Here is a 27,973-nt window from a genome sequence, read left to right on the forward strand (position 1 = left end):
CGTATCGGATACCGGAATCGGAAGTTCAATGATTCAAAATTCAGAAATTCAGCCAATGAGAAAGATTCCAAGTGTGGGCACATCCTGTTTAGCATGGAGGGCATGAAACTACTGGCAAGGCTGTGATTGGCTGCTGAAATGATGTCATGATGCAGTTTAAAAGTCGCTGGCGCCATTTTGCGATCACTCTGCTGTGAATTCAGTTAGTGACAGGACGCTGTTTGCTGACTGAGGGACAGTTTAGAGATAGCGATTTGCTTCTTTGTGCTTTCCAAAGGCTAATTTAGCAACCGCTGTGTTCACCTACTATTCACCTTCTTTTTGCCTTGTAGCGCTGTTTTCACAGCGATCTGCAAGGTCTCTCTGTGTGTGTGTGTGAGTGCAGCCCACTCTCTAGTCTGAGTGCAGCCACATAGGCCATCCATAGCTGGTTGTATTCAGTTCAGGGAGGGTGGTTCATTGCCTCATACTGTCCTTTTTTTTTTTTTTTTGAAGTAGTGCAGGCTGCTGCACATTTTTTCCAAAAATTCCTATTAGTGTCTTTCCACCCGTCTCCAGCTAATTTGTGGAAAAACACTACATAGGATAAAGTAGAGGAGGGTTTTTGGGCCTTGCAGCGCCGTTTACGGCTGTCTGCACGGTCTCCGTGTGACTGCAGCTCGCCCTGTAATCTGTGAGCAGCTATAGCCTGGTTGTCTCCAGCTCAGGGTTTTTCACTGCGTCATACCGCCAAATCAATTTTCTTTTTTTTCAAAGTAGTGTAGTCTGCTGCTAATTTATTTTAAAAAATCCTATTAGTGTCTTTCCACCCGTCTCCAGCTAATTTGTGGAAAAACACTACATAGGATAAAGTAGAGGAGGGTTTTTGGGCCTTGCAGCGCCGTTTACGGCTGTCTGCACGGTCTCCGTGTGACTGCAGCTCGCCCTGTAGTCTGTGAGCAGCCGTAGCCTGGTTGTCTGCAGCTCAGGGTTTTTCACTGCGTCATACCGCCAAATCAATTTTCTTTTTTTTCAAAGTAGTGTAGTCTGCTGCTAATTTATTTTAAAAAATCCTATTAGTGTCTTTCCACCCGTCTCCAGCTAATTTGTGGAAAAACACTACATAGGATAAAGTAGAGGAGGGTTTTTGGGCCTTGCAGCGCCGTTTACGGCTGTCTGCACGGTCTCCGTGTGACTGCAGCTCGCCCTGTAGTCTGTGAGCAGCCGTAGCCTGGTTGTCTGCAGCTCAGGGTTTTTCACTGCGTCATACCGCCAAATCAATTTTCTTTTTTTTCAAAGTAGTGTAGTCTGCTGCTAATTTATTTTAAAAAATCCTATTAGTGTCTTTCCACCCGTCTCCAGCTAATTTGTGGAAAAACACTACATAGGATAAAGTAGAGGAGGGTTTTTGGGCCTTGCAGCGCCGTTTACGGCTGTCTGCACGGTCTCCGTGTGATTGCAGCTCTATCCGTTGTCAGTTCAGCCCCCAAAAAATAAATAAATAATAAAGTTCACCAAACACACCAGTTACACACCACTTTACATTTGTGTAGGCCACATTAGCTCATATTCAAGTCTAGTCCACACTTTAGAAAATTAGTGTGTCTTATACCTGTTAGGAGGAGTTGCTCAGGAATAAGCACACAAAGCCGTTAGTACTTTTCTGCTTATCTTTATCAGTCAACCAAGATGAAGAAGGCAGTGAGTAAGGCACGTGGGCGTGGGCGTGGGCGCGGAGCAGGGAGGGGACGTGGGGATTCTGTGCCTGCTGCGGGCACCGGTGAGTCATCAGCACCCACTTTCACAAGGGAACAGTCGTTCATGCGCAGCTTTGTCGCCGAGCGCCGTACACCGCTGCTGCGTGAAGACCAAATTGAAGCCGTTGTGGGATGGATGGCAGCTAATGCATCAACTTCCATTAGTGCCACATCCTCTCAGACACAGAGCACTGGAGAGCAGCCATCTGTCTCTTCACCACCTGCAAAATTGCCCAGGCAGACAGAGATCCCAGGACAGGAGCAGTCTCTACTTCTGTTCTCTGAATCATCTCTTGGCTTGGAAACAGGGGGCCAGCCAAGCAGCATTGGAGAAATGGAAGAAGAGGCAGGGTGCAGTGATGCCCAACAGCTTTTTCTGTCTTCCTCTGAAGAGGCGGGTGGGCCAGTGGCTCCGGTCACCACCTCGCAGGCCGCATCAGCTGATGATGACACTCAGGTGCCACTTACTGGTGCGTGCTCTGCTGCTGAGACTACCCAGGAGGAGCAGTTGGGGGCAGAGGGTAGTGTAGATGATGAGGTCCTTGACCCATCTTGGCGTCAGGGACAGGAAGGTGGTGGGAGCAGCTCTGAGGAAGAGATTCCCCGTACGGCCCAAAGAGGGAGAGGGAGGGGGAAGACTGCGGATCCTGCAGCCTCCGCTTTGGCACCCGTAAGGAGCATGTCTCTTCCAAAAGTCAAAAGGGGGGCTCCCAAGACTTGCAGTGCCTGGTCCTTTTTTGACACAGTTGCAGATGACATTTGCTATGTCAGATGCAAGGTGTGTCATCAAAAAATCAAAAGAGGTCAAAAAGTCGCCAACCTCAATACCTCCAACATGTGGAAACATGTGCGCAACAGGCACCCGGCGGAGTTAGACAAACACACTGAAGAGCTAGGCCAACCAACAGCGGCAGCTACCACCTCTTCAGCTCGTGTTGCCTCTTCCTCTAGCTCACACGCAGCTGGTTCGGCTTCCTCCCAGGATCGCCGTGGAAGAACCTCTGGCCCTGTTGTCCAGAGACCCGCTGTCATTCCACCCGCAGCACCACTTTCCCAGTCAACCACACACTCCCAGCCCAGTCTACAGCCATCGGTAGTACAGGCATGGGAGAAAAGGCGGCCTTTCTCGTCAAACCACCCACGAGCACAGGCTCTGACTGCAGGCATTGCCAAACTTCTGTCACTGGAAATGCTGTCATTCAGGCTGGTGGAGACTGACAGCTTCCGTGACTTGATGTCATTGGCAGTCCCACAGTACAGTGTGCCCAGCCGCTTTTACTTCAGCAGGCAAGCCGTCCCTGCCCTGCACAAGCATGTGGAGGGACACATAAAACACGCGCTACTGAACGCCGTCAGTAGCAAGGTCCACCTCACCACCGATGCGTGGACCAGTCAACATGGACAGGGGCGATACCTTTCCCTCACTGCCCATTGGGTTAATGTCGTTGAGCCGGGTACAGACCGTGCGAGTGGCGCAGGACGTGTCCTGCCCACTCCAAGGATTGCAGGAATCCATTCTGTACGCATTGACTCCTCCTCTTACACCAGTTCCTCAGAATCATCGCTGCAGGAGCCGTCACAGTCCACCTCCACATGGACCCGTGATGAACGTGTACCTGTTACGACTGACATGAGCACAGCCGTGGCCAAACGTCAACAGGCCGTCTTGAAATTAATTTTTTTGGGGAATCGTAGCCACACAGCGCAGGAGCTCTGGAATGCCATCAAGCAGGAGAGCGATGTGTGGTTTGAGCCAGCGAATCTCCAGCCAGGCATGGTAGTGTGTGATAATGGCCGAAATCTGGTGGCAGCCCTGGGCCTCGGCAACCTCACTCACATCCCATGTCTGGCACATGTGCTCAATTTGGTCGTGCAGAGTTTTTTGAGGGACTATCCGGATCTTGATGCACTGCTGCACAAGGTCCGCCTAGAGTGTGCTCACTTGCGGCGTTCCAGCACGGCAAAAGCGCGCATTGCGGCTCTGCAGCGCCGACACCGCCTGCCGGAACATCGCATCATATGTGACCTACCTACCAGGTGGAATTCCACGTTACATATGTTGGAGCGGTTGTGTGAGCAGCAGCAAGCTGTAATGGAGTACCAGCTGTATCAGGCGCAAAAAAGTCGCAGTCAGCGCCGTACAGACTTCACAACCACAGAGTGGGCCACTATGAAGGATGTCTGCCAGGTTTTGCGTCCCTTTGATTATTCCACGCGGATGGCGAGTGCAGATGATGCACTAGTCAGCATGACTGTCCCCCTTATCTGCCTGCTTGAAAAATCACTGCAAGCGCTAAGGGATGATGTTGTGGAAGAGGTGGAGGATGAGGATTCACCACTTCCATCATCTTCTGGACAGTCAGCGCCACGTGGTTCCTCACAAACGCGTAGGCAGGGGACAGTTTGTGAGGAGGATGAGGAGGAGTCAATGGAGGAGGAAGACATCCGTCCAGAGGAGGGAGTTCCCGAATTGTCCAGTACTCAGTGTGTACAGCGAGGGTGGGGTGATGACGAGCGGGCAGAGATCACGCCTCCAGCTGGGGACAGCGTTTCTTGGGCAGTTGGCAGTCTGCAGCACATGGTGGATTACATGCTGCAGTGCCTGAGAAACGACCGCCGCATCGACCACATTCTCAACATGTCTGATTATTGGGTGTTCACCCTCCTCGATCCTCGCTACCGGGACAACGTAGAAAGCCTCATCACACCGTTGAACCGGGAGCGAAAAATGCGGGAGTACCAAGACACACTGGTCAGTTCCATCATCTTCTCCATTCCAACTGAGAGAAGTGCTGCTAGTGCATTCCAAAGCAGCTCAGTGCGTCCAGGCAGTGGTGGAGGCTCGGCACAAAGAGGGAGCAGAAGCAGTGCCTCTGCCCAAGGCAAGACCAGTATGGCCGAACTGTGGCACAGTTTTCTGTGCCCGCCACAAAAGTCTACACCATCACAGACGGCTCCAGTCAGCAGGAGGCAACGGTTCCGTCAGATGGTGACAGACTACATGTCTTGCCCTCTTGCTGTACTCCCAGACGGCTCTTCCCCTTTCAAGTTTTGGGTCTCAAAGCTGGATACATGGCCAGAGCTAAGCCAGTATGCATTGGAGGTGCTGTCTTGCCCTGCGGCCAGTGTATTATCGGAACGTGTCTTTAGTGCTGCAGGTGGTGTACTAACTGACCGTCGCATGCGACTATCCTCCGATAACGTTGACCGGCTTACTTTCCTGAAAATGAACAAGGCCTGGATCTCGCAGGAATTTGCCACTCCTCCTCCTGATTAAATAATTAGGTCACTGTATACGTTATCCAGGTCTCCTGTTGTGTTCATCTTTCTACCACCTGAACTTAAATTCCTGGGCTCCAACACCGCCAGTTGAGGCTCAGATGTGCCGTCTGCACAGTCAAAACATACGACCCAGTGTTATTGGGTTTCAGTAACGTCAGCTGATCCCCAGCTGTGTAGCCGGCAATGTGTCATGCGACCGCCACGCTGACACAACAACTGAAATGTAAGGGAATCTGTCCCCCCCCCCCCAAGGCGTTTGTTACTGAAAGAGCCACCTTGTGCAGCAGTAATGCTGCACAAGGAAAAAGGTAGCTATTTTGGTTTTGCTCCTTGCACACGCAAAACTTAACACTTATAAAATGTGTCCACTGATACCGTAAAACCGTCCCGGAGGTGGGACTTTCCTTCGTAATATGACGCAGCACAGCCGTCATTCCTACCCCCCCGGCGCCGCGCCCCGGCTCATCAGCGTTGTTTGATTCCGTCCCGGAGCCTGCGCTGTTATGTTATCCCGTGGCCAGGCACACTTAGCGCTGCCCGTCTTCTGGCATCATTTGGTGTCAGGCTGGCTGCGCCTGTGCGGCCACGCTGGCCGAGAGCCCGCCTCGCAGTGTCTTCTGATTTAATCCCACTGGGGGCCTGGGATCTATGGACATGCGCAGTGCATATCTGAACCTCCACCTCTCACTCATCTCCCTATGGCTTCTTCAGACTGTTCGGTGTCAGCTGGTCCCTAATAGCATGCCACGGCCGTGACACCGCACAGTCTGAAAAAGAAGCCGTAGGGAGGGGAGTGAGAGGCGAGGATATGCACTGCGCATGGCCATGGATCCCAGGCCCCCAGTGGGATTACATCAGAAGACACTGCGAGTCGGGCTTTCGGCCAGCGCGGCCGCACAGGCGCAGCCAGCCTGACACCAAATGATGTCAGAAGATGGGCAGCGCTAAGTGTGCCTGGCCACGGGATAACATAACAGCGCAGGCTCCGGGACGGAATCAAACAACGCTGAGGAGCCGGGGCACGGCGGCGGGGGGGTAGTAATGATGGCTGTGCTGCGTCATATTACGAAGGAAAGTCCCACCTCCGGGACGGTTTCACGGCTTCAGGGGACACATTTTAAAAGTGTTTAGTTCTGTGTTTGCAAGGAGCATGATGAAAAGAGCCACCTTTTCCTTTTGCATCTTTTGTGCTGCACAAGCTGGCTCTTTCAGCTACAAACGCCTTGGGGGGGGGGGTTAAAGGTTCCCTTTCGACTTTCTCAGGCTTCGGCCTACATTGTGTTCCTCTGCTTTTCCACCTGCCCCTGGGCTCCAACACCGCTAGTTGCCGTCCAGAAGTGCTGTACGCACAGTCAACAGTCGCTCCTCTGTTATTGGGGTTCAGTAACGTCAGCTGTTCCCCTGCTGTGTGTGTGGCAATCCCTCCTACCTCCTCCAACCTCCTCCTCCTCCACCTGTCCCTGGGCTCCAACACCGCCAGTTGCCGTCCAGAAGTGCTGTACGCACAGTCAACAGTCCCTCCTCTGTTATTGGGGTTCAGTAACGTCAGCTGTTCCCCTGCTGTGTGTGTGGCAATCCCTCCTACCTCCTCCTACCTCCTCCAACCTCCTCCTCCTCCACCTGTCCCTGGGCTCCAACACCGCCAGTTGCCGTCCAGAAGTGCTGTACGCACAGTCAACAGTCCCTCCTCTGTTATTGGGGTTCAGTAACGTCAGCTGTTCCCCTGCTGTGTGTGTGGCAATCCCTCCTACCTCCTCCTACCTCCTCCAACCTCCTCCTCCTCCACCTGTCCCTGGGCTCCAACACCGCCAGTTGCCGTCCAGAAGTGCTGTACGCACAGTCAACAGTCCCTCCTCTGTTATTGGGGTTCAGTAACGTCAGCTGTTCCCCTGCTGTGTGTGTGGCAATCCCTCCTACCTCCTCCAACCTCCTCCTCCTCCACCTGTCCCTGGGCTCCAACACCGCCAGTTGCCATCCAGAAGTGCTGTACGCACAGTCAACAGTCCCTCCTCTGTTATTGGGGTTCAGTAACGTCAGCTGTTCCCCTGCTGTGTGTGTGGCAATCCCTCCTACCTCCTCCTACCTCCTCCAACCTCCTCCTCCTCCACCTGTCCCTGGGCTCCAACACCGCCAGTTGCCGTCCAGAAGTGCTGTACGCACAGTCAACAGTCCCTCCTCTGTTATTGGGGTTCAGTAACGTCAGCTGTTCCCCTGCTGTGTGTGTGGCAATCCCTCCTACCTCCTCCAACCTCCTCCTCCTCCACCTGTCCCTGGGCTCCAACACCGCCAGTTGCCGTCCAGAAGTGCTGTACGCACAGTCAACAGTCCCTCCTCTGTTATTGGGGTTCAGTAACGTCAGCTGTTCCCCTGCTGTGTGTGTGGCAATCCCTCCTACCTCCTCCAACCTCCTCCTCCTCCACCTGTCCCTGGGCTCCAACACCGCCAGTTGCCGTCCAGAAGTGCTGTACGCACAGTCAACAGTCCCTCCTCTGTTATTGGGGTTCAGTAACGTCAGCTGTTCCCCTGCTGTGTGTGTGGCAATCCCTCCTACCTCCTCCAACCTCCTCCTCCTCCACCTGTCCCTGGGCTCCAACACCGCCAGTTGCCGTCCAGAAGTGCTGTACGCACAGTCAACAGTCCCTCCTCTGTTATTGGGGTTCAGTAACGTCAGCTGTTCCCCTGCTGTGTGTGTGGCAATCCCTCCTACCTCCTCCAACCTCCTCCTCCTCCACCTGTCCCTGGGCTCCAACACCGCCAGTTGCCGTCCAGAAGTGCTGTACGCACAGTCAACAGTCCCTCCTCTGTTATTGGGGTTCAGTAACGTCAGCTGTTCCCCTACTGTGTGTGTGGCAATCCCTCCTACCTCCTCCAACCTCCTCCTCCTCCACCTGTCCCTGGGCTCCAACACCGCCAGTTGCCGTCCAGAAGTGCTGTACGCACAGTCAACAGTCCCTCCTCTGTTATTGGGGTTCAGTAACGTCAGCTGTTCCCCTGCTGTGTGTGTGGCAATCCCTCCTACCTCCTCCAACCTCCTCCTCCTCCACCTGTCCCTGGGCTCCAACACCGCCAGTTGCCGTCCAGAAGTGCTGTACGCACAGTCAACAGTCCCTCCTCTGTTATTGGGGTTCAGTAACGTCAGCTGTTCCCCTGCTGTGTGTGTGGCAATCCCTCCTACCTCCTCCAACCTCCTCCTCCTCCACCTGTCCCTGGGCTCCAACACCGCCAGTTGCCGTCCAGAAGTGCTGTACGCACAGTCAACAGTCCCTCCTCTGTTATTGGGGTTCAGTAACGTCAGCTGTTCCCCTGCTGTGTGTGTGGCAATCCCTCCTACCTCCTCCAACCTCCTCCTCCTCCACCTGTCCCTGGGCTCCAACACCGCCAGTTGCCGTCCAGAAGTGCTGTACGCACAGTCAACAGTCCCTCCTCTGTTATTGGGGTTCAGTAACGTCAGCTGTTCCCCTGCTGTGTGTGTGGCAATCCCTCCTACCTCCTCCAACCTCCTCCTCCTCCACCTGTCCCTGGGCTCCAACACCGCCAGTTGCCGTCCAGAAGTGCTGTACGCACAGTCAACAGTCCCTCCTCTGTTATTGGGGTTCAGTAACGTCAGCTGTTCCCCTGCTGTGTGTGTGGCAATCCCTCCTACCTCCTCCAACCTCCTCCTCCTCCACCTGTCCCTGGGCTCCAACACCGCCAGTTGCCGTCCAGAAGTGCTGTACGCACAGTCAACAGTCCCTCCTCTGTTATTGGGGTTCAGTAACGTCAGCTGTTCCCCTGCTGTGTGTGTGGCAATCCCTCCTACCTCCTCCAACCTCCTCCAACCTCCTCCTCCTCCACCTGTCCCTGGGCTCCAACACCGCTAGTTGCCGTCCAGAAGTGCTGTACGCACAGAGCCAAACACCTCGCCAATGTGTTAGTGGGGTTCAGCACCGCCAGCTGTTCCCCTGCTGTGTATACGGCAACGTGTACTGCGACCGCCACGCAGACACAACAAGTTAAATGTAAGGGAACCTGACCCCCCCCCCCCCAGGCGTTTGTTACTGAAGGAGCCACCTTGTGCAGCAGTAATGATGCAAAGGGAAAAAGTGCCTCTTTTCGTGATGCTCCTTGCACATGCTGAACCAAACACTTATGAAATGTGTCCCCACACAGCGTTAAACCGTCCGGTAGGTGGAACTTTCCTTTGTCGTGTGACGCAGCACAGCCATCATTTTTACCCCCTTGGCGCCGTGCGCCCCCTCCTCAGCGTTGTTTGAATCTGTCCCGGAGCCTGCGCTGTTAGGTTAGCCCTTGGCCATGCACACATGTTGCGCTGCCCGTCTTCTGACCTCATTTGGTGTCAGGCTGGCTGCGCCTGTGCGGGTGCGCTGGCCGAGATCCCGCCTCGCAGTGTCGTCTAATGTAATCCCACCGCGGGCCTGTGATCCGTGCCCGTGCGCAGTGCATATCCTCTCCTCTCACTCCCCTCCCTACGGCTTCTTCAGACTGTGCGATGTCAGCTGGTCCCTAATAGCATGCCACGGCCGTGACACCGCACAGTCTGAAAAAGCCGTAGGGAGGGGAGTGAGAGGAGAGGATATGCACTGCGCACGGGCACGGATCACAGGCCCGCGGTGGGATTACATTAGACGACACTGCGAGGCGGGATCTCGGCCAGCGCACCCGCACAGGCGCAGCCAGCCTGACACCAAATGAGGTCAGAAGACGGGCAGCGCAACATGTGTGCATGGCCAAGGGCTAACCTAACAGCGCAGGCTCCGGGACAGATTCAAACAACGCTGAGGAGGCGGCGCACGGCGCCAAGGGGGTAAAAATGATGGCTGTGCTGCGTCACACGACAAAGGAAAGTTCCACCTACCGGACGGTTTAACGCTGTGAGGAGACACATTTCATAAATGTTAGGTTCCGCATGTACAAGGACCATAATTAAAAGAGCTAAGTTTACCTTTTCCAGCATTAGTGCTGTACACAATGGCTCTTTCAGCTACAAACGCCTGGGGGGGGGGGGGGTTAAAGGTTTCCTTTCAACTTGCTCGAGTGCAGGCTTCGGCCTACACTCCGCTCCCCCTGCTCCTCCTGCTGACCCTGGGCTCTAACACCGCCAGTTTTTGCCCAGATGTGCTAGCTGCACAGAGAAAAACACCAGCCAATGTGTCAGTGGGGTTCAGCACCGCCAGCTGTTCCCCTGCTGTGTAGCCGGCAACGTGTCCTGCGACCGCCACGCAGACACAAGAACTGAAATTGAAGGGAACCTGTCCCCCCTCCCCCAGGTGTTTCTATGTTTTACAGCTACCTTGAACAGCAGTAATACTGCATGTGTTCAAGGTGGCTCAGAAACGTATTCTCCTCGCACATGTGGAACTGAAAACACGTCTGAAATGTGTCCTCTGTGTGACCATTTAACCGTCCCGGTGGTGTGACTTTCCTTTGTAATGACACGCTGCAACCCCCTTGGTAGCGCTGCCCGTCTTCTGGCATCATTGTTTGGCTGGCTGCGCCTCTGCGGCCGCCCTGACCCACACAACGCCCCTCGGTGTCTTATTTATTGGGACTGCGAGGGTGTGATTGATGGGCAGGATCAGTGCATCAGTTCGCCTGTCCCTCCTCTCCTTCCACCTTCTTCGGACTGTGCGGCTTCATGGCCGTGGCATGCGATAAGGGATCAGATGACGCCGCACAGTCTGAAGCGGGTGTAAGGACCCGAGTGTGAGAGGCGAACATATGTGCTGCGCCAGGCCCTGAATCCCAGCCCCGCAGTGTTTTAACAATGTTAAGACACTGCGGGGCTGGGATTCAGGGGCATCGCGAACCGCACCGGCCGACATTACATGATGCCAGAAGATGGGCAGCGCTAACGGCGCTAGGCCAGGGGATAACACGACAGCGCAGACTCCTGTACAGCAAATAACAACGCTCGGGAGGCTGCACCCAGCACCAAGGTGGGATTCTTGACACCTGTGCTGCGTCTCATTACAAAGGGAACTCTCGCCTCCATTACACAGTTTGACTGTATAAAGGGCTAAATGTTATACGTGTTCCATTCAGCGTGTGCAAGGAGAAAAATTACAAGAGCAACCTTTGACTTGCGCAGCACTGCTGCTGCATAAGCTGTGGCTCTTCTACTTTGTAACCCCTGAGGGGGGGTTAAAGGTGACTTTTGAAATCGGTTCAATTAGGCTTCGGCCTACACTCTGCTCCACCTGCAGAGCCCGGGCTCCAACAACGCTAGTTGCTGTCCGGAAGTGCTGGCTGCACAGAGCCAAACACCTCGCCAATGTGTCAGTGGGGTCCAGCACCGCCAGCTGTTCCCCTGCTGTGTAGCCGGCAACGTGTCCTGCAAAAGCCACGCAGACACAACACACCCAAAGCTGCCGCCTGTGCAGGCTTCGGCCTACACTCCCCTCCCCCTGCTCCTCCTCCTCCTGCTCCTCCTCCTGCTGTCCCTGGGCTCTAACACACCGCCAGTTGGGGCCCAGATGTGCTAGCTGCACAGAGAAAAACACCAGCCAATGTGTCAGTGGGGTCCAGCACCGCCAGCTGTTCCCCTGCTGTGCAGCCGGCAACGTGTCCTGCAAAAGCCACGCAGACACAAGAACTGAAATTGAAGGGAACCTGTCCCCCCTCCCCCAGGCGTTTTTACGTTATCCAGCCACCTTGTACAGCGGTAATGCTGCATGTGTGCAAGGTGGCTCAGAAACGTATTCTCCTCGCACATGTGGAACTGAAAACACGTCTGAAATGTGTCCTCTGTGTGACCATTTAACCGTCCCGGTGGTGTGACTTTCCTTTGTAATGACACGCTGCAACCCCCTTGGTAGCGCTGCCCGTCTTCTGGCATCATTGTTTGGCTGGCTGCGCCTCTGCGGCCGCCCTGACCCACACAACGCCCCTCGGTGTCTTATTTATTGGGACTGCGAGGGTGTGATTGATGGGCAGGATCAGTGCATCAGTTCGCCTGTCCCTCCTCTCCTTCCGCCTTCTTCGGACTGTGCGGCTTCATGGCCGTGGCATGCGATAAGGGATCAGATGACGCCGCACAGTCTGAAGCGGGTGTAAGGACCCGAGTGTGAGAGGCGAACATATGTGCTGCGCCAGGCCCTGAATCCCAGCCCCGCAGTGTTTTAACAATGTTAAGACACTGCGGGGCTGGGATTCAGGGGCATCGCGAACCGCACCGGCCGACATTACATGATGCCAGAAGATGGGCAGCGCTAACGGCGCTAGGCCAGGGGATAACACGACAGCGCAGACTCCTGTACAGCAAATAACAACGCTCGGGAGGCTGCACCCAGCACCAAGGTGGGATTCTTGACACCTGTGCTGCGTCTCATTACAAAGGGAACTCTCGCCTCCATTACACAGTTTGACTGTATAAAGGGCTAAATGTTATACGTGTTCCATTCAGCGTGTGCAAGGAGAAAAATTACAAGAGCAACCTTTGACTTGCGCAGCACTGCTGCTGCATAAGCTGTGGCTCTTCTACTTTGTAACCCCTGAGGGGGGGTTAAAGGTGACTTTTGAAATCGGTTCAATTAGGCTTCGGCCTACACTCTGCTCCACCTGCAGAGCCCGGGCTCCAACAACGCTAGTTGCTGTCCGGAAGTGCTGGCTGCACAGAGCCAAACACCTCGCCAATGTGTCAGTGGGGTCCAGCACCGCCAGCTGTTCCCCTGCTGTGTAGCCGGCAACGTGTCCTGCAAAAGCCACGCAGACACAACACACCCAAAGCTGCCGCCTGTGCAGGCTTCGGCCTACACTCCCCTCCCCCTGCTCCTCCTCCTCCTGCTCCTCCTCCTGCTGTCCCTGGGCTCTAACACACCGCCAGTTGGGGCCCAGATGTGCTAGCTGCACAGAGAAAAACACCAGCCAATGTGTCAGTGGGGTCCAGCACCGCCAGCTGTTCCCCTGCTGTGCAGCCGGCAACGTGTCCTGCAAAAGCCACGCAGACACAAGAACTGAAATTGAAGGGAACCTGTCCCCCCTCCCCCAGGCGTTTTTACGTTATCCAGCCACCTTGTACAGCGGTAATGCTGCATGTGTGCAAGGTGGCTCAGAAACGTATTCTCCTCGCACATGTGGAACTGAAAACACGTCTGAAATGTGTCCTCTGTGTGACCATTTAACCGTCCCGGTGGTGTGACTTTCCTTTGTAATGACACGCTGCAACCCCCTTGGTAGCGCTGCCCGTCTTCTGGCATCATTGTTTGGCTGGCTGCGCCTCTGCGGCCGCCCTGACCCACACAACGCCCCTCGGTGTCTTATTTATTGGGACTGCGAGGGTGTGATTGATGGGCAGGATCAGTGCATCAGTTCGCCTGTCCCTCCTCTCCTTCCGCCTTCTTCGGACTGTGCGGCTTCATGGCCGTGGCATGCGATAAGGGATCAGATGACGCCGCACAGTCTGAAGCGGGTGTAAGGACCCGAGTGTGAGAGGCGAACATATGTGCTGCGCCAGGCCCTGAATCCCAGCCCCGCAGTGTTTTAACAATGTTAAGACACTGCGGGGCTGGGATTCAGGGGCATCGCGAACCGCACCGGCCGACATTACATGATGCCAGAAGATGGGCAGCGCTAACGGCGCTAGGCCAGGGGATAACACGACAGCGCAGACTCCTGTACAGCAAATAACAACGCTCGGGAGGCTGCACCCAGCACCAAGGTGGGATTCATGACACCTGTGCTGCGTCTCATTACAAAGGGAACTCTCGCCTCCATTACACAGTTTGACTGTATAAAGGGCTAAATGTTATACGTGTTCCATTCAGCGTGTGCAAGGAGAAAAATTACAAGAGCAACCTTTGACTTGCGCAGCACTGCTGCTGCATAAGCTGTGGCTCTTCTACTTTGTAACCCCTGAGGGGGGGTTAAAGGTGACTTTTGAAATCGGTTCAATTAGGCTTCGGCCTACACTCTGCTCCACCTGCAGAGCCCGGGCTCCAACAACGCTAGTTGCTGTCCGGAAGTGCTGGCTGCACAGAGCCAAACACCTCGCCAATGTGTCAGTGGGGTCCAGCACCGCCAGCTGTTCCCCTGCTGTGTAGCCGGCAACGTGTCCTGCAAAAGCCACGCAGACACAACACACCCAAAGCTGCCGCCTGTGCAGGCTTCGGCCTACACTCCCCTCCCCCTGCTCCTCCTCCTCCTGCTCCTCCTCCTGCTGTCCCTGGGCTCTAACACACCGCCAGTTGGGGCCCAGATGTGCTAGCTGCACAGAGAAAAACACCAGCCAATGTGTCAGTGGGGTCCAGCACCGCCAGCTGTTCCCCTGCTGTGCAGCCGGCAACGTGTCCTGCAAAAGCCACGCAGACACAAGAACTGAAATTGAAGGGAACCTGTCCCCCCTCCCCCAGGCGTTTTTACGTTATCCAGCCACCTTGTACAGCGGTAATGCTGCATGTGTGCAAGGTGGCTCAGAAACGTATTCTCCTCGCACATGTGGAACTGAAAACACGTCTGAAATGTGTCCTCTGTGTGACCATTTAACCGTCCCGGTGGTGTGACTTTCCTTTGTAATGACACGCTGCAACCCCCTTGGTAGCGCTGCCCGTCTTCTGGCATCATTGTTTGGCTGGCTGCGCCTCTGCGGCCGCCCTGACCCACACAACGCCCCTCGGTGTCTTATTTATTGGGACTGCGAGGGTGTGATTGATGGGCAGGATCAGTGCATCAGTTCGCCTGTCCCTCCTCTCCTTCCGCCTTCTTCGGACTGTGCGGCTTCATGGCCGTGGCATGCGATAAGGGATCAGATGACGCCGCACAGTCTGAAGCGGGTGTAAGGACCCGAGTGTGAGAGGCGAACATATGTGCTGCGCCAGGCCCTGAATCCCAGCCCCGCAGTGTTTTAACAATGTTAAGACACTGCGGGGCTGGGATTCAGGGGCATCGCGAACCGCACCGGCCGACATTACATGATGCCAGAAGATGGGCAGCGCTAACGGCGCTAGGCCAGGGGATAACACGACAGCGCAGACTCCTGTACAGCAAATAACAACGCTCGGGAGGCTGCACCCAGCACCAAGGTGGGATTCTTGACACCTGTGCTGCGTCTCATTACAAAGGGAACTCTCGCCTCCATTACACAGTTTGACTGTATAAAGGGCTAAATGTTATACGTGTTCCATTCAGCGTGTGCAAGGAGAAAAATTACAAGAGCAACCTTTGACTTGCGCAGCACTGCTGCTGCATAAGCTGTGGCTCTTCTACTTTGTAACCCCTGAGGGGGGGTTAAAGGTGACTTTTGAAATCGGTTCAATTAGGCTTCGGCCTACACTCTGCTCCACCTGCAGAGCCCGGGCTCCAACAACGCTAGTTGCTGTCCGGAAGTGCTGGCTGCACAGAGCCAAACACCTCGCCAATGTGTCAGTGGGGTCCAGCACCGCCAGCTGTTCCCCTGCTGTGTAGCCGGCAACGTGTCCTGCAAAAGCCACGCAGACACAACACACCCAAAGCTGCCGCCTGTGCAGGCTTCGGCCTACACTCCCCTCCCCCTGCTCCTCCTCCTCCTGCTCCTCCTCCTGCTGTCCCTGGGCTCTAACACACCGCCAGTTGGGGCCCAGATGTGCTAGCTGCACAGAGAAAAACACCAGCCAATGTGTCAGTGGGGTCCAGCACCGCCAGCTGTTCCCCTGCTGTGCAGCCGGCAACGTGTCCTGCAAAAGCCACGCAGACACAAGAACTGAAATTGAAGGGAACCTGTCCCCCCTCCCCCAGGCGTTTTTACGTTATCCAGCCACCTTGTACAGCGGTAATGCTGCATGTGTGCAAGGTGGCTCAGAAACGTATTCTCCTCGCACATGTGGAACTGAAAACACGTCTGAAATGTGTCCTCTGTGTGACCATTTAACCGTCCCGGTGGTGTGACTTTCCTTTGTAATGACACGCTGCAACCCCCTTGGTAGCGCTGCCCGTCTTCTGGCATCATTGTTTGGCTGGCTGCGCCTCTGCGGCCGCCCTGACCCACACAACGCCCCTCGGTGTCTTATTTATTGGGACTGCGAGGGTGTGATTGATGGGCAGGATCAGTGCATCAGTTCGCCTGTCCCTCCTCTCCTTCCGCCTTCTTCGGACTGTGCGGCTTCATGGCCGTGGCATGCGATAAGGGATCAGATGACGCCGCACAGTCTGAAGCGGGTGTAAGGACCCGAGTGTGAGAGGCGAACATATGTGCTGCGCCAGGCCCTGAATCCCAGCCCCGCAGTGTTTTAACAATGTTAAGACACTGCGGGGCTGGGATTCAGGGGCATCGCGAACCGCACCGGCCGACATTACATGATGCCAGAAGATGGGCAGCGCTAACGGCGCTAGGCCAGGGGATAACACGACAGCGCAGACTCCTGTACAGCAAATAACAACGCTCGGGAGGCTGCACCCAGCACCAAGGTGGGATTCTTGACACCTGTGCTGCGTCTCATTACAAAGGGAACTCTCGCCTCCATTACACAGTTTGACTGTATAAAGGGCTAAATGTTATACGTGTTCCATTCAGCGTGTGCAAGGAGAAAAATTACAAGAGCAACCTTTGACTTGCGCAGCACTGCTGCTGCATAAGCTGTGGCTCTTCTACTTTGTAACCCCTGAGGGGGGGTTAAAGGTGACTTTTGAAATCGGTTCAATTAGGCTTCGGCCTACACTCTGCTCCACCTGCAGAGCCCGGGCTCCAACAACGCTAGTTGCTGTCCGGAAGTGCTGGCTGCACAGAGCCAAACACCTCGCCAATGTGTCAGTGGGGTCCAGCACCGCCAGCTGTTCCCCTGCTGTGTAGCCGGCAACGTGTCCTGCAAAAGCCACGCAGACACAACACACCCAAAGCTGCCGCCTGTGCAGGCTTCGGCCTACACTCCCCTCCCCCTGCTCCTCCTCCTCCTGCTCCTCCTCCTGCTGTCCCTGGGCTCTAACACACCGCCAGTTGGGGCCCAGATGTGCTAGCTGCACAGAGAAAAACACCAGCCAATGTGTCAGTGGGGTCCAGCACCGCCAGCTGTTCCCCTGCTGTGCAGCCGGCAACGTGTCCTGCAAAAGCCACGCAGACACAAGAACTGAAATTGAAGGGAACCTGTCCCCCCTCCCCCAGGCGTTTTTACGTTATCCAGCCACCTTGTACAGCGGTAATGCTGCATGTGTGCAAGGTGGCTCAGAAACGTATTCTCCTCGCACATGTGGAACTGAAAACACGTCTGAAATGTGTCCTCTGTGTGACCATTTAACCGTCCCGGTGGTGTGACTTTCCTTTGTAATGACACGCTGCAACCCCCTTGGTAGCGCTGCCCGTCTTCTGGCATCATTGTTTGGCTGGCTGCGCCTCTGCGGCCGCCCTGACCCACACAACGCCCCTCGGTGTCTTATTTATTGGGACTGCGAGGGTGTGATTGATGGGCAGGATCAGTGCATCAGTTCGCCTGTCCCTCCTCTCCTTCCGCCTTCTTCGGACTGTGCGGCTTCATGGCCGTGGCATGCGATAAGGGATCAGATGACGCCGCACAGTCTGAAGCGGGTGTAAGGACCCGAGTGTGAGAGGCGAACATATGTGCTGCGCCAGGCCCTGAATCCCAGCCCCGCAGTGTTTTAACAATGTTAAGACACTGCGGGGCTGGGATTCAGGGGCATCGCGAACCGCACCGGCCGACATTACATGATGCCAGAAGATGGGCAGCGCTAACGGCGCTAGGCCAGGGGATAACACGACAGCGCAGACTCCTGTACAGCAAATAACAACGCTCGGGAGGCTGCACCCAGCACCAAGGTGGGATTCTTGACACCTGTGCTGCGTCTCATTACAAAGGGAACTCTCGCCTCCATTACACAGTTTGACTGTATAAAGGGCTAAATGTTATACGTGTTCCATTCAGCGTGTGCAAGGAGAAAAATTACAAGAGCAACCTTTGACTTGCGCAGCACTGCTGCTGCATAAGCTGTGGCTCTTCTACTTTGTAACCCCTGAGGGGGGGTTAAAGGTGACTTTTGAAATCGGTTCAATTAGGCTTCGGCCTACACTCTGCTCCACCTGCAGAGCCCGGGCTCCAACAACGCTAGTTGCTGTCCGGAAGTGCTGGCTGCACAGAGCCAAACACCTCGCCAATGTGTCAGTGGGGTCCAGCACCGCCAGCTGTTCCCCTGCTGTGTAGCCGGCAACGTGTCCTGCAAAAGCCACGCAGACACAACACACCCAAAGCTGCCGCCTGTGCAGGCTTCGGCCTACACTCCCCTCCCCCTGCTCCTCCTCCTCCTGCTCCTCCTCCTGCTGTCCCTGGGCTCTAACACACCGCCAGTTGGGGCCCAGATGTGCTAGCTGCACAGAGAAAAACACCAGCCAATGTGTCAGTGGGGTCCAGCACCGCCAGCTGTTCCCCTGCTGTGCAGCCGGCAACGTGTCCTGCAAAAGCCACGCAGACACAAGAACTGAAATTGAAGGGAACCTGTCCCCCCTCCCCCAGGCGTTTTTACGTTATCCAGCCACCTTGTACAGCGGTAATGCTGCATGTGTGCAAGGTGGCTCAGAAACGTATTCTCCTCGCACATGTGGAACTGAAAACACGTCTGAAATGTGTCCTCTGTGTGACCATTTAACCGTCCCGGTGGTGTGACTTTCCTTTGTAATGACACGCTGCAACCCCCTTGGTAGCGCTGCCCGTCTTCTGGCATCATTGTTTGGCTGGCTGCGCCTCTGCGGCCGCCCTGACCCACACAACGCCCCTCGGTGTCTTATTTATTGGGACTGCGAGGGTGTGATTGATGGGCAGGATCAGTGCATCAGTTCGCCTGTCCCTCCTCTCCTTCCGCCTTCTTCGGACTGTGCGGCTTCATGGCCGTGGCATGCGATAAGGGATCAGATGACGCCGCACAGTCTGAAGCGGGTGTAAGGACCCGAGTGTGAGAGGCGAACATATGTGCTGCGCCAGGCCCTGAATCCCAGCCCCGCAGTGTTTTAACAATGTTAAGACACTGCGGGGCTGGGATTCAGGGGCATCGCGAACCGCACCGGCCGACATTACATGATGCCAGAAGATGGGCAGCGCTAACGGCGCTAGGCCAGGGGATAACACGACAGCGCAGACTCCTGTACAGCAAATAACAACGCTCGGGAGGCTGCACCCAGCACCAAGGTGGGATTCTTGACACCTGTGCTGCGTCTCATTACAAAGGGAACTCTCGCCTCCATTACACAGTTTGACTGTATAAAGGGCTAAATGTTATACGTGTTCCATTCAGCGTGTGCAAGGAGAAAAATTACAAGAGCAACCTTTGACTTGCGCAGCACTGCTGCTGCATAAGCTGTGGCTCTTCTACTTTGTAACCCCTGAGGGGGGGTTAAAGGTGACTTTTGAAATCGGTTCAATTAGGCTTCGGCCTACACTCTGCTCCACCTGCAGAGCCCGGGCTCCAACAACGCTAGTTGCTGTCCGGAAGTGCTGGCTGCACAGAGCCAAACACCTCGCCAATGTGTCAGTGGGGTCCAGCACCGCCAGCTGTTCCCCTGCTGTGTAGCCGGCAACGTGTCCTGCAAAAGCCACGCAGACACAACACACCCAAAGCTGCCGCCTGTGCAGGCTTCGGCCTACACTCCCCTCCCCCTGCTCCTCCTCCTCCTGCTCCTCCTCCTGCTGTCCCTGGGCTCTAACACACCGCCAGTTGGGGCCCTAGGAAGACAAGCTTGAATAGGTCCCCATCCGGGTTCCAGTACCGTCAGCTGGTTCTCGGCAGTGTCTTTTGCTCTTGTACCTTCTGCTCCCCATCCTGGTTCCAGTACCGTCAGCTGGTTCCGGGCAGAGCCTTTGGCTTAGGTGCCTCCCTCTGGGTATCCGAGTTCCACCAACGTCAGGTGGTCCTTGGTAGTGCTTTCAGGCACGGGTACCTCCTGCTTAGTAACCGGGTTCCAGTAACGTCAGCTGGTCCTCGGTAGTTCCATTGGCTCTTGGACCTTCGGCTACCCATCCGGGTTCCAGTACCGTCAGCTGGTTCTCGGCAGTGTCTTTTGCTCTTGTACCTTCTGCTCCCCATCCTGGTTCCAGTACCGTCAGCTGGTTCCGGGCAGAGCCTTTGGCTTAGGTGCCTCCCTCTGGGTATCCGAGTTCCACCAACGTCAGGTGGTCCTTGGTAGTGCTTTCAGGCACGGGTACCTCCTGCTTAGTAACCGGGTTCCAGTAACGTCAGCTGGTCCTCGGTAGTTCCATTGGCTCTTGGACCTTCGGGTAGCCATCCGAGTTCCAGTTCCATCAGCTGTTTCTCGGCATTTTCTCAGCCTTCTTGTACCTTCTGCTACATTTCCAAGTTCAAGACCCGAAAGACGATGACCCGGAAGACCACCCCTAAGATGATGACGACACCAGAGATGACAACCACCGAGATGACGACGACCCTGGAGACGATGACCCTGAAGACGACCCCGATGACGACGACCCCGATGACGACGACCCCGATGACGACGACCCTGGAGATGACGACCCTGGAGATGACGACGACAACCTGGAAGACCGAGAAGCAGAAGAACAAGAGGCTGCAGAACAAAGAGCAGAAGAACATTAAGCATAAGACTAAATATCAGAGCAAAAGATATTATCTAAATTATAAGCAGAAGAAGACTAAGCAGTGTATGGGGGTGAGTCCGTTCCTCCTCGTGGTGCCCCTGGATAAAGCCTGATGCTGCAGGCCAAACTGAACGCGGACAAATGTAACTGTTTTGTGACAGGCAGAACGGAAGGTGTAATCTTCAAACTTTTATAGATAACAACTACGGGAATGCCTGTCACAAATAAGAATATGATGAAGAAGTTGAATATAAAAAAGATAATAGTTAAATAAAAAGAATATGAACAATGTAAAAAAAAAAATATATATATACGTAGAAAAGAAGAAGATGAATAAGGTGAAGAAGTTGATGTCACAGAAGCTGATGATGAGGATAATGAAGAAGAAAGTGTGGGAGAAGTAAAAAATAGGGTGAAGGGCGTGGAAGTAGTGAAACATCAATATCTGACAAAATAAATAAAAAATTAACATAGTCAAATTCTTTCTAACGCCGAACGTCATAAAAAAATTAAAAATACTGCTATTCTATTTGATTGGGATAAACCCCTGTGCCTTTAATGTCTCCGCCACCTCCCCCAATACATCCTACATTATTCTTAGTTGTTTTCCTTCATGTAGAATTAACCTACAAGGAAAGAAAGGGTTTATTTTAATTCCGATATTTTCGTCCCATTGACTTGCATTGGGATCGGGTATCGGTATCGGATTGGATTCCGATACTGTGACGGTATCGGCCGATACTTTCCGATACCGATACTTTCCGATATCGGAAAGTATCGCTCAACACTACTTAGGATAAAAGCCAAAACCAAAATCTCAATTTGAAGCCTACAATTCAAATTTTAACAGAATATCTGCATCAGGATACTTATGGAGCACTTACTTGCTACCAGTTTAGGCTCTGTACATACAGGCACTATGAACCTCCAACCGAAGTTCCAGATTTTTGAGAAGAGTAACGCAACACGTTGTGTTTTTCTTGATAAATCAATAGGACATTGGGATATGTTTGTCATAGGTTTTATCCTTGACATGGCTCAGCTGACAGTGTCAAGACTTGTGTTATACACGAAGCCATGACACACAGCACAAAGTCAAGTTAAAAGTGCTTTGCAGCCACAATCAATTTCAATTTCAGTTCTATTTTAAGATGTCAAGTGAAAGAAAAAAAAGAGATGCCCTCATTCATCAAGACCGGCGATCTTAATGATGGGGCATGATGGAGTCAGACGCTCCTGTGTCTTACAAGTGTCGTCAAATGGCCATGCTAGAAATCTTAGTCAAAGAGTGGAGTAAGATTTGTCACATAGAGAATGCCACAGCTTATCATGAATTACATGAGTTGCACCCCAGTCATGCCCACCTCCGCCAAAATGGGAAAAATGGGAGAAACTGGTGTGAAAACAACAAAAAATCATAAGACTTTTGTGCAATTTTGGGTTGCGCCAAAATTTTGCAACTTTTCAAAACAATTTACACCTGAATTCTGCTGAAATTGCCTTGACGATTCGGGGCCCAAATTTATTGTTTTCTATCTGTGATGATCCACGCGATGCTATCAACAAACATATTGAACCCATGCATATCAGTAATGGAGGAGCAAAAAGCACTCAACATTGCAATGTTCAGTTTGACCTGTTTATTTACACTGGATACAACCAAGATATATTTTCAACAATTTAATGCAACGTTCATTTGTTATTATTGAAAACACCAAAGAAAAAGTATGTAATAAAAAAAAAATAAAAAAAATAACAATATCAACATAAATTTTACATGAATTATTACCTTGTTAAACTGGGTCCAGGACACATGGTGTTCTTTTAGATCATCATAGCTAAGGCAATTGTCTCCAAAGATCTTCTGGGCAAGAAACCAGAAATGATCCTTCGACAGCTCTTGTTTTGTTCCCACTTCAGACATGAATTTCATATTCAAGGTGGTACACATCTTTCTCCAAGGCACTTTCTCTTGTACATAGAAGGGTTGTCTTGCCTGTCAATGATAATAGTACAAAGGATGAGCTATATATAATTGACCTTCTGATTCCATAATTTGGAAATTACAAAAATGATGACCTGTACAATTGTAATTACAGCAAAGCCTTCCATACACATTAGATGGCTGTCGGCCGTATGATGGTTTATGACAAACTTTCAACCGGAGCATCTCCCCAGCTGAGCACTCTTCTGTCCTGTATGATAAAGCTGCAACCAGATGTATGGCAGCAGGTTATCTCCAGGAGAACAAAAGGTTTGTTTGCTCAAAATCAAACTTGCAGGATCCTTAACTCCCCCGACAATCAACTGACCTGGGGCGCCATACACATTAGACTATCCTCCGAAGCCGTCAATATCGGAGGGTGTGGCTGACATTAATCTAATGTGTATGGAGGGCTTAAATCAATCTACAAAATTATAAAACACATGCTTACACCAAAATTTTTAGTCATATACAGTAGGTGCATTATCCGTAATATCTATTGATCATTATTTGTTTACAAAATTGACAATGTTGGCTTTTATGGTAAGACTAAGAACACACTGAAAGGCTGCCACACGTGGCCAAATCCACACCCACGTTCAATGGGTGAGACTTTCCAAAACTTCTAAATTGGCTGCACAATTTTGCAGCTAATATTAGCCAATCACACCCCATCTCATGTGGTGGGTGTGGTTTCATCTTTGAGCATCTACCGCTAATCTATGGTAGCAGTCACATACGCGCTAACGCAGCCATGACCACCTGTAGGGAGTGAAAGCGTAAGTGTGCAGGTAGCACCTCATCATTACTGAAAATTCATGCTCACATTTCTGGTCAGCAGAGCAGAGTGGAAGACGAGCAGCTGCTCGCAATCGACGCGACATCAGCAGAAGCCACTGAATCGCCAGCAGGAGCGGTCTGTCACTACTAGTGAAGTCATTAGTTCAGAATTGATTCACTCATCTCTAGTCCAAAGCTTTCCTTACCTTTCTTGATACTAGAAAGCCATGTGGCCATTGGGCACTGCCGAGTAAACCCTACAGTGTGCATGAGGTGCTAATGCTGCTATGAGAACATATTCAACCTGACTACCATATGAGCAGCAAAAATGACAACCAATTTTCTCATGAAGATGTTTTTATTATCAGTTCAACTCTACCTATCTATTAGTATGTGACACAAAATGAACCACTCAACAAGAGGGCAACTATGAGCATCGAATTAAGCAGCCACCAGGCTATGGAGAATATTTTATCTGCTTACCACCTGAGGCTTGTGGTAATCTTTCTAAATAAAACACTCATTTATTTCTTCACAAATTACTTTATTTTTATTTATTATTTTCATAATTTTAATGTCAAATGTGATTGAAATAAAGGGGTTGTCCACTATGCGGACACATCCTCTTTAAATGAAGTCTTCCCCATTATAAAATAAATAACACATAATTTTCTCTCACACTGGTCTCATTCCAGTGATGTCAGTACTTTTATGCCACATGAGTCCTTCAACCAATCACCTATGGCTATTTGGCTGCTGCCCTCTTACTTCCTTCTTCCACCCCTTGAAGAAGCACAGGCGAAACGTACGTCGGGTGTAGACGGCAAGAGGGTCATGGTCTAGTAAATATCTTATCCTTAATATGGTCTAAAATATAATACTTTATAAGAACTAATCCCGCAATACCTCAGGATATAATGAATTACGGTAAGTGCATAAGGCATAATGGCTCTTTACATTTAATAAAGGTACGTCATACCTCAACTATTTTTTGTATAAATGCACTTGCCATTTTCAGTGTAAATGTCACATGTTTTACTTACCTTGCACTATGCACCTTATTTAAAATGGGATTTACCTGAATCAATTAACCTTATATTCTGTGATAGTTTTATGCATACCGAGACATAAAACTGTAAATATGCAGCGCTTACCCTTTAATATGATCTTGTTTGGAGTGTTCCCTTTCCACTTTTTTACTTGTGTTCATTAAATATGCATAGTAAAAAATATATCTCTGAATCATGGTAGGAAGAGTGGGGGTTTTTTGTAGGATGTACTGTATATACCTTCGGTTGAATGGCAGACCAGCGGACGAAGTGAGAGCGCAGCAGCCCAAAACAGCCCCTGATTGGCTGCAGGGCCCACAAGTGGGAGAGAAGTATCTGCATCTATCTATCTATCTATCTATCTATCTATCTATCTATCTATCTATCTATCTATCTATATCTCTTACAAGGGGGATTACTTCTTTTAATATGACGTTATGCAGGTAGTGGACAACCCTTGAATTGCCTTTTATTAAAGACCCTAGTAAAAAATCAGTCGGCTTTCTGAAAGTTGGTATGTATATGATATAAAGTGTACAGAAATAAAAGTGAAGAATTGCCTTGCTTAGGAAGTGTGTAAATGTTCTTCTCAAAATAAGGTTCAGTATTTTTGGCCCACATTCTGCTTGCTCAGGTGTCTGCCACATGTCGCATTCCTACTACTGGCGGAGCAGTGTTACATAACACATTCCATCGCACCCAGGGTCACATAACATCCTACTGCAGCATTTTACATTTGTATAAACTTACAATCTCGGAGAAAGCGTTGTCCCACAGAATTGTGGCCTTCGCATTGTTGTCTTGATTTCCATGGACTATGACAACCAGAGGTAACGACAAGGCCTAAGATAAAAGAAAATACTGAAATGTAAACTATAAGTGTTACCACGAGGTCAGTGTAATAAGGGAGCCTGTATACAGAGGACGTATGGCTCATTATTATGGAATCATACAGCCATACCGGGCCTCAGTACAGGGGTTGTGGTGTGTGCTTCATGGATAAAGGCAATTTTCTCTTAAAACAAGCTAAGGACCTCCTTACAATCCAGTATGAAATTAAAGGCATGCAGAGGTTTACTACATTTATGTGTGCACCACAGTTATACTATTTATGGCATTATTACTACAACAAGTGGTAGTAGTAATAAAAATAATGATGATAGTAATAATGATAATAAAAATAACAATGATATAGTTATAATAATAATAGTGATGATAGATATTTAGGGCTCAAAGTTGTGAAGTTACCTGTATAACGTAAGTGGCACCACTAAAATGAATTTCGGCAGTAAACAATATAGCACATTTCTCCTCCGTCACCGATTCCGATCCCTTTCTCTCACAGCGCTTGATCTTTTTTAGCAGCTGAAAATCAGAAATCCAGAGTTTGTTGATAGCAAGGTGCAATAAACATGGACATGTACAAGACTATAAAATATGAAAACTATAGTATAAAAGAAATCCCCAAAATTGCATTCAGTATAGAGTATCAACTAAGGCTTATTCATCACCAGATTTCACAATACAAACTGTACATCAGACCCCTTTACTTTTTTCTCTCTTTGTTTCATTGCAGCCATTAGGTAAATTCAAAAAAGTTCATTTTTTTTCTCATTAATGTACACTCTACACCCCATCTTGACTGTTTTTTCAGTCAAGATTGGGTGCAGAGTGTACATTAATGTGAAAAAAATAACTTTTTTGAAATTACCAAATGGCTGCAATTCACAAAGAGTGAAAAATTAAAAATGGTCTGAATACTTTCCGTACCCACTGTAGATCGTTTAGACCTGATAAAACTGGTGTATTTACTTAAAGATGGCTATTTAATCCTGGTACTAAAATGAGAATTCTATATATTTCATTCTATAGAAGTCCAGCTATAGAATGAAATATAGTAGGTCATGGGTCAAAGTATATTCATCTCCATCCACCAAATCTTACTGACAGTTGCAGCTAGTACTTGGCGTTGTGAGATGTCAGCAGTAGGGAAGACAAACTCTTTTTCTAGAAAGATGATTGTTGGGAACAGCATTGGACCTTAATTGATTAAACATTGATGGTAGCTGCTAAAGATTAATGGGACTTGTCCTCAGTAACTGGGTCCCCTAAAAGCCCACCTAACATTAGACTAAAGTTGTCCATTTCCACCAATATCAACAGGGTCGGCAGACAGTCCAATGCGTATTGGGGCCTCCCGACTCTTCCTCGACAGATTTTGTCATGGAAAAGGAAAGTCTGGCAAAATTTTAGCAGCTGATCGTTTTGTTCTAACTCAAAATAAGCTGTTGAGGGGAAATTTTAGAAACGCTCCTTTCATAGAAATCAATGAAGTGCTCAGCCGAGTCTATTGTTCACCTTTATGAGTAAGTCAAGAGACATTGATGTCGGCCTAGAGATCATTTGAATGCCAATAATCTAATGCGTTTAGGGGCACTAACTGTCACCAACCTGACTGGTTCCCATATTTTTGTGGCTTCTTTTCAACAAAACATGATTTAGTTTAATTCATACCATGTTTTTAAATACTGCTCCACAGGTCTGTGTGGCTTGGGTGAATTCAAACAAAGACCTTCCATTTTCAATTTCTCCAGCGCCATCACTAGAGACACACATAAAAAATCAATTGTGAATGTCATAAATAAATCCAATAATTTTAGCATCGCTCCCAGACTACCATTAACCTGGGAGGAAAGAGAAAATGGGAATAATCAACAATGTATTACCTTCAAAGGGTTTTCCAGGTTTTCTCTGTGTTTCTGTGGTCACTCTATGTAGCTGTAGGTTGCTAAGTCCTGACAGTTCGCTATATGCACACTGTCAGGACTTTGCTTTGTTTCTTACTCAGGCTTACACACTATCAGGATAATCTGCTGTTACATTAGATATTTCATACCGACTCCGACTGCACCAAAATGAACACCGACTCCTCGACTCTGACTCCACAGCCCTGCTAGTAGCACCCCATTTTGAAAGTATCACAGCTTGTAAACCCTTTTTGTATTTTGAGTAACTGCATAGAGCAACTGCAGAAATGTAGCTGATGCCCAGAAAACCATTTTTTTAAATTTTACAAAATGTATTCTTTTCTCTAAGACTTAAACCAGCATCAACATATTTCACCAAATAATTTTATCCTATCTTTGTTTTACCATAAAATAGAATATGTATTTTTCATCTTATTCAAAAATGTTACAATTTGAGATCCAATATCTTCTTATTAAACTCATTTTTACATTGAATACTCGTGTATTACAATGAATTCAATTAAAAAAATATAAATCATATAGATGCCTCTTCATTACTAACCCATGGGCTTGAGGTTAGCGGCCATAAAACAGCCGACATCAATTCCAAACCTATTACCCCACTTGCCACTGCACCAAGGCAAGTGGGAGGTGTGGAGGTTAAGCGCCAGAATTGACACATCTTATGGATGCGCCATTTCTGGGGTGGCTGAGAGTTGATGTTCTTAGTCTGGGAGGGGGCCAATGTACATGGCCCTCTCCTAGGCTATTAATATCAGCCTGCAGCTCTCTATTAAGCCTTTACTGGTTATAAAATATAGAGGGACCCCACATCATTTTTGTGGGTCTCCCCCGAAATAACATGTAAAGAATAAGC

General features: G+C 50.7%; 1 protein-coding gene across 2 annotated transcripts in view; it reads right to left on the reverse strand.

The window, feature by feature from the left end:
* STAT6 (signal transducer and activator of transcription 6) overlaps nucleotides 1-27,973 on the reverse strand; it is a 285,544-nt gene that overhangs the window by 44,353 nt on the left and 213,218 nt on the right. For both annotated transcript variants that reach the window (XM_077297711.1, XM_077297710.1), the window contains 4 exons: nucleotides 26,864-26,951; nucleotides 25,598-25,714; nucleotides 25,100-25,192; nucleotides 22,326-22,532 (listed from right to left, as the gene is read on the reverse strand). In XM_077297711.1, coding sequence (XP_077153826.1) covers nucleotides 22,326-22,532; nucleotides 25,100-25,192; nucleotides 25,598-25,714; nucleotides 26,864-26,951 — 505 coding nt within the window. The remainder of the gene's footprint in view (nucleotides 1-22,325; nucleotides 22,533-25,099; nucleotides 25,193-25,597; nucleotides 25,715-26,863; nucleotides 26,952-27,973) is intronic.

Source organism: Ranitomeya variabilis, chromosome 3 (assembly GCF_051348905.1).
Source record: "Ranitomeya variabilis isolate aRanVar5 chromosome 3, aRanVar5.hap1, whole genome shotgun sequence".
Taxonomy (NCBI): Eukaryota; Metazoa; Chordata; class Amphibia; order Anura; family Dendrobatidae; genus Ranitomeya; species Ranitomeya variabilis.